Source organism: Halichoeres trimaculatus, unplaced genomic scaffold (genome assembly GCF_033239565.1).
Source record: "Halichoeres trimaculatus isolate MK-OKI-2021-1 unplaced genomic scaffold, fHalTri1.1 fHalTri1_scaffold_2, whole genome shotgun sequence".
Lineage (NCBI taxonomy): Eukaryota > Metazoa > Chordata > Actinopteri > Labriformes > Labridae > Halichoeres > Halichoeres trimaculatus.
Window position 1 is genome coordinate 20,155,843 of NW_027437180.1, and position 12,728 is coordinate 20,168,570.

Consider the following 12,728-nt stretch of genomic DNA (forward strand, 5'->3'; position numbering starts at 1 on the left):
AGCTCAAAGATCAAAATGCAGCAGACTGTACACACAGGACAATTACATTCTGCATTTACCAATGGCTCACTAATATTTAACAACATCTCTTCTGCATCTGGTTATATAATTTAATTAATCAACTTATTCAGTGTTTGTTTTCTCACATACAGATCAGTGTGGTGTCTGACCCATTACAGGAGCTCTGTATGTGTGACAAAAGGAACACTTTAGCTCAGTGTGATGACATATTGCATATTGTCAAACACCTTGGTCAATTGAAGTACACATGCAACACCTTCTTTCTCAATCTAACTTGAAGCAATGAGCGTAGACTTACTATGAAGTTCTTACAAATATTCTGGCAGTACTCTGCGCAAGAACTGATCTAGTACGGTAGCAAACTACTGACAGTTTGGTCCTCCTGACTGGCAAAACTCCACAGGTGAAGCACAAAGAGGTTTCACTTTTTCTTAAACTTGGACACAGCTGTATTATTCGAATCTCTCACACACACTCCTGTTACACCACGTTTGTGTATTGTGCCATGACACTAGCTTCTCTGGAAATAGAGAAATACAAGTATATTACCACAGCATGGTTGCATAATTAGGAGAATCTTTCAACTTTTTGAAGACCCCTTATGGGTCCCATACTGGTCTAACTGGAAAAGATCACAGTCCAGCTCTGGGATATTCACCAAATAATCAACGTAAGAAAAAAACGTAGTTGGAATGTTTTGCTCTCTGGACATGCATCCAGCCTTTGACAGGCCAGACCCCAAAGACAAGAAGTTTGCTTAGTCTTTTTGGAAAACTGAGAAATGTATGGATGCATACCTCCTTCAGGCACTCTAAAGGTAAAAAAGAGATGTTAATATTTATCATGTTTAGTTGTCAGATTATAAAATGAAGGACAAGAAGCTCTTGAGGTCATGCTTAATATTGTCTGTAATTTGTCAAAGTTTGATTATCTAAAATTTTTAGTAATTCCATTATATGATTTTACAGAAACATCCTTTTTCTCAGAGATTAACAAAACAATCAGTACATACAGGTAGTTTGGTAGGTAGTCTGATGCTGCAAAGTTTGAAGTATCCCTTTGCAGACAGCCTTGATATTTTTCACAAACAGGGACAGTGGACTGGTATCACTTCTCACAACGATACCAAATTTAACCTCACTTTTTCTTTTTTTTATTAAACAACAGAGACTCGTGACAATTTTCTGGTAGCAACTGATCTCACATCTCTGTTTCGGTGGTATGGTAACTTTGTTAGACCAGCAACACTTTGTGATCACATCTGTTAAGTTTTTAAAATAAGAATAATGTCTTAATACAAGGAGCTGAAACAATAAACTTATTTACTTTAGGCATCATCATTTCTGTGTTGTAATATCTTGACATAAGACAATTTCAAGACTTTCCAGGTGTATGATACACACACAAGCAGATTCTCCTTAAGTTATTGTTTAAACTGGCTTTGCTTTGTCAATTCACCCTTCAAAAAGTGCTGCGAGTGCAAAATGGTGTGAAGCTTTGCTGCCCCCTACTGGTAATTCTTTAAACAAACTTCATCATAACAATAGTTTCAAAGATTAATTACAAAAATCTGAGACTTTGACAAAGTAGTAGAGAAAAGACATAAATTACTGTATTGGTCTGCTGTTACAGTTAGCGCTTCAGCCTCACAGCAAGAAGGTCACTGGTTTGAATCCCAGCTTGGCCAGTAGGCCTTTCTGTGTGGAGTTTGCATGTTCTCCCTGTGCATGCGTGGGTTCCCTCCGGGTCCTCCGGCTTCCTCCCACAGTCCAAAAACATGCTCATCAGGTTAATTGGTCACTCTAAATTGCCAATAGTTGTGAGTGTGTGAGTGAAAGGTTGTTGGTGTGTCTGTGTTAGCCCTGCCATTGACTGGCGACCAGTCCAAGGTGTACCCCGCCTCTTGTCCGATGACAGCTGGGATAGGCTCCAGCCACCTTTGACCCTGAACAGGATAAGCGGTTCAGAAAATGAATGAATAAATGAATGAATGAATGGGCTGCTGTTTGGTGCTGGGAGAGGTAGTACAAACTGGTTTTATAAGACCATTCTGGTGGAACAGGTGCCCGCCGTGGTCAGGTAACAGCTCTTCCCTCAGAGTGGAGAGGCAGGTATGAAGAATTAGGCTGACTTGATTTTTTGTTGTTTCAACGCCTTAAAAAAAGCGCACTTGTTCAACACTCAAATAGAGTTCACTTTAAGTTGTACTTCACTTCCAGTGAAGGACGGGAAGAATTTTTGCATTTTCACTTCCTTTTTATCTGAAGCTGTGTTCAGATTCCCTTTAATTTCCAGGGCCCTGATAAAGAAGTACTTTAAACCACATGACCTTGTTAGTATCCAATTGATCTGGTGCAAAAACAAATAAAATACAAGTCTTCACGCCTATTCCAGGAAGGTTGCAGAATCACAAAATTTCCACCTGCTCATCTTTGTCCCTATCTCTCTTTTGTTGCTGCTGTTTGTTCACACATCACATTGTCTATGACACTGATTCTACAACACAAATCAAATTTGGTTGAACGTTTTCTTAGAGGCTGTCAGGTTTTATGTATTTAGACAAATCGTTTTCCTATGGATTTTTATTGAGTCATTTTTCAAATAATTTTGCTCTCATCATATAGAACTAGCTAGGAGAAAGAGAGAGGCGGAAAAAAAATTGGTCCAGAGACCTACAGAAAGGACACCAGGATCATGTGCTCTTAAACTCTTGAGCAGAAGAAGCATAATTACCATTCTACTTTGTGTTGTGTGTGATGGTATCTATACATGTATGTGTGCCTAAGCAGCATTGTAAATGTCAGCTCACGTCTATGCTTAGTACACACATAGCCGGATATTTTCAAAAATGGACACACACACACACACACACACACACACACACACACACACACACACACACACACACACACACACACACCCCATTTGTTTTTGAAAATACTTTCATCCACACCAGAAAAAATCCGCCATTGAGTACGGCTCAAAGCATATCAAACCCATATTTTCCAGCCAATCAGAATGAACCTCTGTCATTCAGCTATGATGTTTGAGAATCAAAAACTCTGTTTCCTGGCGTCTACACAAAACCATGAAACCAGAGGTTTCCAAAATCTACACTTTGGCTGGAGTTCTCAGAAAACATTGTTGAACTGCGGGTTTCATGTGGATGACAGGCCCAATATATGCAGTTTCCCAGATACCCGCCACGTTTGGACATGGCCCTAGAGTCCAAAAGTCAAACTGGCACTGTACTTTACCTCCAACCAGACTCAGTTAAACTAGACTCTGCCCTCAGGTCACTTTTTGTCCTGTCTAATGGCCTTAAAGCTTCTCTGAACAGAGGCTTACACAATAAGCTACTTCATGATGTGAAATGAATTTAAAAGTCCAAAACACCTGACCACATGTATTTCACAGTTCCATTTTATTTCAACATTACATCTGTAAACGAACAAGTTCCAGTTTCAGCTTGACTCATTCAGAGAGTCAAGTTTAGTGTTTTTCACAATACTGGCACCCCAATCAAGTCCTCTATGTGTCTTACACAATATATGTCCTTTTGCTATGACTGTACACCTGGGGCCTGTACTACGAAGCTGGATTAGCTCTTAGAGAGATAACTTCCAGGATAAGTTTGGGGTTTTCCATACTACGAATGTGGATCTATTTTATCCAGACACGTTGCCCCAGTAACTGATGCTGAATGCCAAACCTGGTCTGGAGCAGGTTAAGTTCCAGGATAAGGGCTCACAGGGTGTGACAGACCGCAAGCTAACCAATCGGTTCTCTCGGGCGGGCATGAAAGACCGCTTAGTCACCAATTTGCTCAGCCGGAGTGAAGTCCTCCGGTGCAGGACCGCCCCCTGTCTTTTTGGCCCAACATTTTTTCTTATGGGCTGTGAACAAACAATATCTTACTGATCATCATAACTGAGACATTGTCAGGGAAAAGTAGAAATGTGTGCAAATGGAATCTTTCATACTGACCACTTTGAAGGATGTTTTTATATTTATTTTTATTTGCTCCCACGTCCTTTTTTCTCCACTGCTATTGCATCTGCAATACAAACTGCCTATAATAAGCGTTTTACTTGGGATTTGTAGGAAAGTGGACTCTTTCTAATTATGAGGTTGGATATGATGCTGAACACACACACACACACACACACACACACACACACACACACACACACACACACACACTGACTGACAACATGAATGAATAAGGACCTAACTGCCCGTGTCGTCACGTCGTGATAAGATAGGTCTATTAATATCAGCATTTAGGAAATTTACGCATTTAGAGTCAGCGATTTTTTGCAGCAATCCCTCCGGATAATACTGCTGTACTCCTCGTATTTTTTGCAAGATTATTTGCTGCTCCTCCGCCGTAACGTAGGCTGCTCCCTTCTCCATAGAGGATAATGCTCCGGGGCCGCTAACCACGCCCATTTCATGTGTGCGCGCATAGATCCCAACCGGATTCACTTATCGAGTTGATAACGAGCTTCGTAGTACAGCAGATCTGGATGATGGAGATCCGGTGAAGTTCAGCGAGTTGTCGCAGAGTTATCCTGGATGACTTAATCCAGCTTCGTAGTACAGGCCCCAGGATGAGCCATTGTTGTTATTTTGAGAGGAACACTTAAACCCTGTATCCACCAAGCAGTCCGGTATGGATCAGTACAGTTTGGTACCATTCAAATCGATAAAGCCTGATCCTGTTGGTGTTTCCACAGCCAACCATGCCCCTGTTAGTAGGCAAGATGTAAGCCAGACGCCGATAGCCCCATCAACTACGTAATGGCGTAACAGCATAGCAGTGCAACACAGTGTAGCCTGCTATCAAATCCAAAAACATGGCACAAGGTAAATAAAGGGTGATGCCATTTTCCAAACAAAAAGAAATGTATCTTCATGAAGTTGACTGAAGATGAAAACATTGCAAGGTTATGTGTTGTCCCTTTTTACCACTGTCACACTGGAGGTGACGATTCTTTCAACCAACCAGCAGACTTAAGTGTTTCTAGCTCCGCTTTCTGGGGGGTCAGCGTAGTAGGGTACCAAATATATGGGATGGTATGGGTTGGTAATTTTGGGACCTGTCCTAGTTTTAGTCAAAGAAAACACCACAAAATGCGTGCCCTACTGAGACAAGCCAAACTCAACTGCTTGGTGGAAATGGGGCTTTTAACATCTTTGGGAATTGTGCCTATCGGAGGTAGAGAAATTAATGCACTGATTTCAGCCCCACCTTCGCCTAACTATGTGGGTCAACTCCAAAAATTAACTGACTGATAAATTAATTAATTATAATGATAAAAATACTTCTCCGCCACCATGAAGCTTAAGTTGGATGTAGTCAGTTTAGCATGACAACATTTCTGGTTCTGCTCACATCAAAGAAAAACAGTAAAATGTGAATTGGTAAAAATTTCAGATAGTGAAAGGAAATAAGCAGTCTCCAAGAACATCTGTCAGTGAGTCTCCCAGTATCAGTCTGGTCCAGCTTGAAACCATTGCTGTATAAAAAGATAGAAAATGTAGCAGCTTCTTAAAGTAAAGCCATAAAATAAAGAGTGCCCTCTCCTGGCTGACTGCAACATAGTTCATAAAAATAGTCTTCCCCATGTCTATGGATCAAAAATGGATCAAGGTTTGAATTAAAATACACACATCAAAGAAATGTTTCATGAACATGGTTAGCTCCAGTAAATGTAGTTCCTTTAGTGCTGTGTGCCCTGGACTAGCAAAGGAGGCATGGGGGATAAAAGATAAACACTGCAACAAGAGTTATTGAGCTTTCCTAACCTTGTGTGTCTGCTCCATCCAGAAAAAAATAGCTATATGCTATATGTAGACTCAGCCAAACAGAGGTTAAATGAATGTTTTGGTCCACAGGAAGGGCAGGGTGTCAATGTCACCGGCTGATCCCTACTGCTAAGACAGGGGTTCACAGTGGTGACTGCATCACTTCTGTTTTACAGGAGGAAATCGATACACACCATCAATCTTTATGCACAGCCAATGGTTTTGGACCCATCCAACACATCTCCTACCATCACAAATGTTTCCCTCTTCCTTCAGATATGACGTTCTCTGGCACAGCGCGGGTGTACCACTCTGACCACCCTCCATCGTACACTGACACTCCAGGGTGCCCACATTCATGGGCTGCCAGTGCCACATGACACGCAGTCACGGCTGAGCCACACAGGACACAAATGGGTCGGCTAAGGTCCACCCCAGCTCGGGCAAACAGGGCCTGGAGTTGATCCTTTGGCAGGAAGTGACCAGACGGGGACAGGAAGTAGTGAAAGGGAATGCTGATGGAACCAGGGATGTGGCCTGGTTCTGTGTCTGTCAGAGAGAGAGAAAGGGGGAAAGAGCTAAAATATTGAATTTGATGGGTTTGTTAAAACTGTCAGAGATGCATATTGAACAAAGTGGCAATTTTTCTACTAGTGGTTTTTCAGTGCTATTGAATGTCCGGTAATTGACTACTTTGACCACTTGAGGGCATCATGACAATAAGCACAGCATTGGCATGAGAGATCCTTTTATGTTGTACGATTAAGATAGGACTGTACGAAGCTTTGTCCAGAATATAAACTGTACTAGGGTGTAATCATGGATCAAGGTTGTTCCAAGGTCAAAGGTGTAGCAGAGGCAACCCTGAATACAATGGAGCTGATGGGCCAGAGTAGCATGTCAGTGTGCATGAGCAAGTCTCAGTGTGTATGCTCAGTGTGCATGTAAGGCTTCCTACTATTATTTTTTATAGCTGTCTTAGCCTCGTTCAGCACAGGGAATTCACACACTGTGACACCATAATATTACTGTAGTTGGGTTTTATGTAAAAGCACAAAGGCAGAGGGAGGGCAAAAGTTTTTATGGCAGAATCTCTGTGGTAACTTTTCTGACACCCCCTGCTTAGAAGCCCCCAAACCAGGCAGAATCTCAATGCAAAATGGTCTAACATTGCACTAACAAGCAATTCCTTTCTTTTTCTATCTCCACTGACCAATGAAACTTTTGGTCCTTCAGCTTCTGAATGCTCTGCAAATGTTCACAAGCTGGTCATTAACTTCATCTGTCTGCTGTTTGGTGGGGAAGTGGAATTCATTGAACTTTATATAACTAGAAAAGCTTTGCACAAGACACCCTGACAGACTGGGTACTGAGATTGACTGTAACCAATACACAACAAACTAGTACAGTACTACTTTGCTGTGACTCATCAAAACTATCAAATGGTAGAAAGGTCCCGTAACGGTACACCTCCAACAAACCAATGTGGTTCAATTCCTATTTTGTCCTTTTCCCCTGGATTCACTCTGTTTGCTTTACCTGCTCTCTTACATCATGTTCTTCATGATGAAAACACAGCTTGCCTTGCAGCTGTGAATATCGTAACCACCAGACAGCCTCAGGGGGCTCAAGAACTGTTATATCATTACTGCTGAAGCATACAATAAGATACAAAGCAAAAAAAGGAAACTCACAGAAAAAGCTAGCAAAGAACCACTGTCTACATAAAGAAGACAAAGACTCAGGTGTTGGCTGTTCAGAGAAATTGAGTTTGTGTTCCCTGTGCTCAAATAAAGGAGAGCAAAAAAAAACATGAATACATTGTCAGCATGATCCAAAGCTGTGGGCAAATTGTTTGTGTTTACTGGAAAAGTTTCATGTAAAGTTGCCATGCCTTAACTTTAAAGAGAATCCACCAGAAACTGCCTGTAAGCTGTAAAACATTTAAAAAAAGAGTCTTCAAAGCAATTGTAATTTGCAGCAGGTTAAAGTGCTTTGCTGAGAGTGCTGTAACAAATGGAGTTTCACCTCTGGACGGATGCTTTGGCAGTACAACAGCGCTTTCCTACATGCATTTTATTGTGTGTGTGCGTGTGTACATGCAGCATGCATGTATGTTTGGGTGGGTTTAAGTGTGTATGGAATAAGATAAGGCACCTACAAAGGGAGTGGTATGTGCATGTACAATGTTTTCTGTGAAGATTTACTAATCTATAGAGGAGGAAAAAGTCCACAATCTTTCACTGCTACTGTCTTGTAGGGTCTGTCTGTCTGTCTGATCCATCATATGGGTCAGTGACTGATAATTAAATCCATGGTTATGCAAGCACGTCCTGTAGGCCTGCTTGGTGTTGCTGTTTGAGTAGTTCACTGATTTAAGCTCAGCCAGTCTGTGTGTTTGTTCAGAGTAAACTCTGAAATGAGCTGTTGTACAGAAAAGTCATGGACTCCTCAGGCCAAAATAATAATGGTTCTCTAATACATGCCTTTACTATTGTAAAGCTGAGGTCACAGCCTCTAATGAATACGGTTTAGTTGACTGAATTCAATGGTTAATAATTTCACACTGTAACGCACCTATGTTCCATTCAGAGAGGATAATTCTTTACTTTTTGATCACTGATATCTTAACACCTGTGCATGGTCTTGTGGCAAATTTAAAATCAGAGACAAGGACCAGTGACTGGTCAACACAAAGACATATTCAAAAAGCAACAGAACAAGCACTGTGATGAAGGATTATTCCACTGACTGATGTCTGGCAAATCCTGGCTTTTGAGCACTAGTATAAACTAAAGTATCAGCTTCAGTTGATGAAATGCAAGTATCTGATAAATTAGGATTTAACTCATGGTGCTTGATAAATGCATCAATAAAGCTTTGGTTTCTTCCAGGAGTAGCGGCTTGAGTTTTGACTGAGTTTGCTTGGAAAATGTGGACTTTTCAGTTATTGCTATGAAGCGAAACTTTTACTGCCTTGAAGGCAAAGGTTGTACATTCCAAATGCTTTCTGATGGTAGCATAATCTATAAAATTTATGGCTGAATATGCTAAACTAATTTCAGCGTATGTTCCTGACAGATAAATTTTATTCTTTTGAATAAATTAATTGATTTTGTGCAACTTTTCGGGCAATACACTTTTTTTGTATGCGTGCATGAAATTCAACTAAACTTTTACTTCAGATGTATTCTCCTTTGACATACTGACTCCAAAGTGTATAAAACGAACAAAAGGGTCATCATCACACAGACTCGTTTACAGTCTACTTACTGTCTCTGGGTTCAGGGTCTAGTCCTTTAAATCTGCCTGCCGGCCTGGCGTCCACCATCTGGAACTCTCTGGTATCCAGGTTGTCCAGGATGTCCTTATAGGTCTTTATCCAGGAGCGGTTCAGGGAGGCCTTAAACTCTGTCGGTATCGGTCTCACATACTGGTTGCTCACTGGTCGACTTTCAAGTTCCCAATTCCTGAGCCCCCCGTCGAGCATCGACACCGACCTGTGCCCAAATACCCGAAACATCCACCACACACGGGGTGCAGAGAACGCGCCGAACTCGCTGGCGTCATACACCACGACATGCGTGTCGTTCTCTATCCCCAAATTTCCAACGTAATCTGCAAAAATGTGCTCTGATGGCAGCATGTGGTCCAGGGGAGAGGTTTTATCACAACATTGGTCAATGTCAAAGAAAGCAGCACCGGGAATGTGCCTCTTCTTAAATTCGCTTTTGGCGTTTCGCCTCAATTTGGGCAAATACCAAGAAGTGTCCAAGACGCGAATTTTCCCCTGAACTTTCAAAGCCTCCGAGAGCCATTTGGAAGTAAGCACGGCTCTCGACTGAAGCGCCATGGTCAGAGATTCAGTGGATGTACCACAAAGTTTACTTTACCTCAAGATCGAACTTGTGATGTGACAAAGGTTGATGCTTGTGGTAAACTAAGCAAGTGTATCAGTTGTGGAGAGAGAGGGAGAGCGCTACAACGTACACGCCCACAGTTCACTCCACAACAGCTGGAAGTGAATGGGGGCCTGGAACTAAAATCGTCTTTCACTGTTATGCAGCCGGCTGCGTCAGAGTGTAACACATAATTGTTAGCCGGATGTTGATAGTCTCACACGTTGCTGTTCACGATTTTGCACAAATACCTATGAATTTTAGCAAAAACTGACTTTTCAGAGTAAGGATGTCGGCGTCGTTGTTAAAAAGAGGCCTGGAGCTCTTTGAGGACGTCTCTAAAGGTTAGTGTATCCGCTGGATTAACTAACTAGAAAGCTACATTATCACTGACCATAAAAATACTCATTCATCCCTGACCTCGTTCAACATTTGTTTCATCATAGCTTTGTTATTAGTGTCGAGCTATTGGTTATCTGTCCCGTGGACCAATTTGGACAGCAAAAGTTGTGATGATACTTCTGACTGGTTAAATTTAGCTTTCTTAACCCGTCGTTGCTTTAGTGTGAGAGTTATAACCATGACTCCCATAATGAACCAGTGCATAATGTACTTTTGCACTATATCATGTTCTGTATCAGTACTTTTACTTTTAAAGCACTTGTCCAAAGTTAAATGATACAGTACTTGTCCAAAGTTAAAGGGCCATCGTGAAAAATAAATAAACGTAGTCGATTGAACATTTAATAACAGAACTAATGTGTTTTATCCTGTCAGATGCCAGTAAATTGAAAAAGAAGAAGAAACAGCAGCAGACTCCCAGCTCAGCCACGGTCATGGAGCTGGTGAGCACCAAGCGGCAGGGAGTCACCAAGCAGGTCAAACGGCTGCAGGGCCAAGGACCAAGCAAAAACAAAGCCACGGTCAAGGATAAGAAGATCAAGTCTGCAATTGGTTAGTAAACGTTCAGAGAAAACCACATGATAGAGAATAATCCATACTTTATGTATGCAAGATGCCGCTGTGTTTAGATATATGGGTCATATCAGCAGTGCAAGAAACACCAATACCCATCCCACTAGTGGGTCTTTATATCCCATCTGTAACACTGACTTCTTTTGAACTAACTCCTCTTTGATTTCAATCATAGAGGAGTTTAAAAAGAAGCAGCGGAAGAGTCAGATGAGTGCTAACCTCAAGTACTTCATGGAAACTGGCTGCAAAGCAGAAGACTCAGACACTTCGAAAGTAAGACATTGTTCCCACTCAACGTTGGCTTTTATCAGTGTTGATAAATGTCTGTATGATTTCATTCTCACTTGCAATCTACTGCCTTAAAAAAAGGAAAAATTCAAAGATTTTTATTTTTGTTTTAAAACCAAGAAACTTTTCACCTGCTCCCTTCTCTATACAGATCTTGAACCACAATTTGGGAAGACAGTCCAGGGATCGCCGTGAGCCATTAGAAAGGAAAACCAAGGAGCCAGAGTCTATATTCACAGAGGAGGAGTTTCAGCAGTTCCAGAAGGAATACTTTGGCAAGACTGTGGAGAAGAGCTAATGAAGTGGACCATAAGACAGACACTGCAAATGCAACAGAAAAAAGAAAACTGTTTTTTTATCTGCTGTATTTGATTTCACAACTGGATCATATTCTGGAAGTTTTATTTACTTCACTTACTACTTACTTACTACATTTGCAGCAATGAAAGAAAAAGACTCAGTGGTGACGTTTTTGCATGAGCTAGAACCAGTATGGTGACTGCAGGCACATTCAGTTGCATGCTTTAAAATGTAATCATTTTGTTTCCCTGAAAAGAGTTTTGAGTTATCTCTACTTTGAATATGTTTTTGACCTTAACTCACTTGTCATTAGCTAAAAAATTGTGGTTTATTACAGGGACTAAATAGACAAGCAATACAATTTTGAAATGTGTAATCTAGATGGTTATGGTAGAAAAAAAATAATAAAAAAGTAAAAATGACACATTTATTGGCATTGTTGAACATGTTTAATAGTTTGAATGTACTGAGGTTCAGGTCTTCTTTATATTCTTTTTCATCTGGTCCTCTCTAAAACCAGACTTAAAAAAATATTTTTCTGGTTTAGAAAAACAGTTGAGCTTGGGTATCTCATTCCCTTTAAATGAGAAAAACAAAACCGACATTTATGGTTTCCTTTCTGGTTCACTCAATGTAACCTTCAAAAAGTTGATGTATTCTAAACATTCATCAAATGGTAATTAACAAAAACACTTGCTGTGTATAATTCCTTTTTATGCCCTTCATCCTTGATTAAAACTACACCAAGGAGTTCAAAGCCACTAAAATAATTTGTTAGAAGCTGATAAATCAGTTGGGATTAAGAGGTCAAAATGTGTGCAAATATATAACCTCATAATAAATCAATACTTATCAGCAGCTGTTTGAAATGTTCATCTAGCCTTGTTTAATAATTTCTGCTGTAGCTCATGTTATATGATAACTTCATTTGAAAATAATTTTACTGTCAGAATAACACCTTAACTAAACAAGGATTGTACTAATTCCCTGATAATCTATAGCGATTCAAATTATCAGACTGATTTTACTCTTTCTAAAGCTTGCAGTTCACCACAAGGTGGCGGTACATGCGTGACTAAGACAACAGCCGGCTTCAGTGAGTTTAACTTTTAAGTAAAATGAGTGTACACGACACCGCCTGTATTTTTTACTGTCTACAGACGCTGAGAATAACGCAAACTGTAACAGAAATGAATTGTGAGAAGTTAGGAAAGTTTGACTGTAATGTAACACAAGTCCCTTGTAATGTATCACTTTTCTGTGAGCTGCTGTGACAAAACAAAACAAAAAAAATTCCCCGGGGGGGGGGGGGAATCATGAAAGAATATTCTATTCTATTCTATTCTATTCTGATATTAATTAAGGTTACAGTCTTAGTGTAAATCCATGTGCAAAGTGGATCTCAAATGGTTTTTTTTTATGCTTCAAGTCATT

General features: G+C 40.5%; 2 protein-coding genes across 2 annotated transcripts; one reads left to right on the plus strand and one right to left on the minus strand.

The window, feature by feature from the left end:
• Positions 1-3,346: 3,346 nt before the first annotated feature.
• On the minus strand, positions 3,347-9,872 carry LOC141785824 (3-mercaptopyruvate sulfurtransferase-like). The gene is made up of 2 exons (XM_074664364.1): positions 9,106-9,872; positions 3,347-6,381 (listed from the first exon to the last, which is right to left on the minus strand). Exons 1-2 carry the CDS (start codon positions 9,683-9,685, stop codon positions 6,083-6,085), a joined length of 879 nt encoding a protein of 292 aa, XP_074520465.1. The 5' UTR covers positions 9,686-9,872; the 3' UTR covers positions 3,347-6,082.
• A 10-nt stretch (positions 9,873-9,882) lies between these two features.
• On the plus strand, positions 9,883-11,716 carry rps19bp1 (ribosomal protein S19 binding protein 1). Its single transcript, XM_074664381.1, has 4 exons — positions 9,883-10,075; positions 10,509-10,685; positions 10,882-10,979; positions 11,146-11,716. Exons 1-4 carry the CDS (start codon positions 10,021-10,023, stop codon positions 11,290-11,292), a joined length of 477 nt encoding a protein of 158 aa, XP_074520482.1. The 5' UTR covers positions 9,883-10,020; the 3' UTR covers positions 11,293-11,716.
• Positions 11,717-12,728: the final 1,012 nt, after the last annotated feature.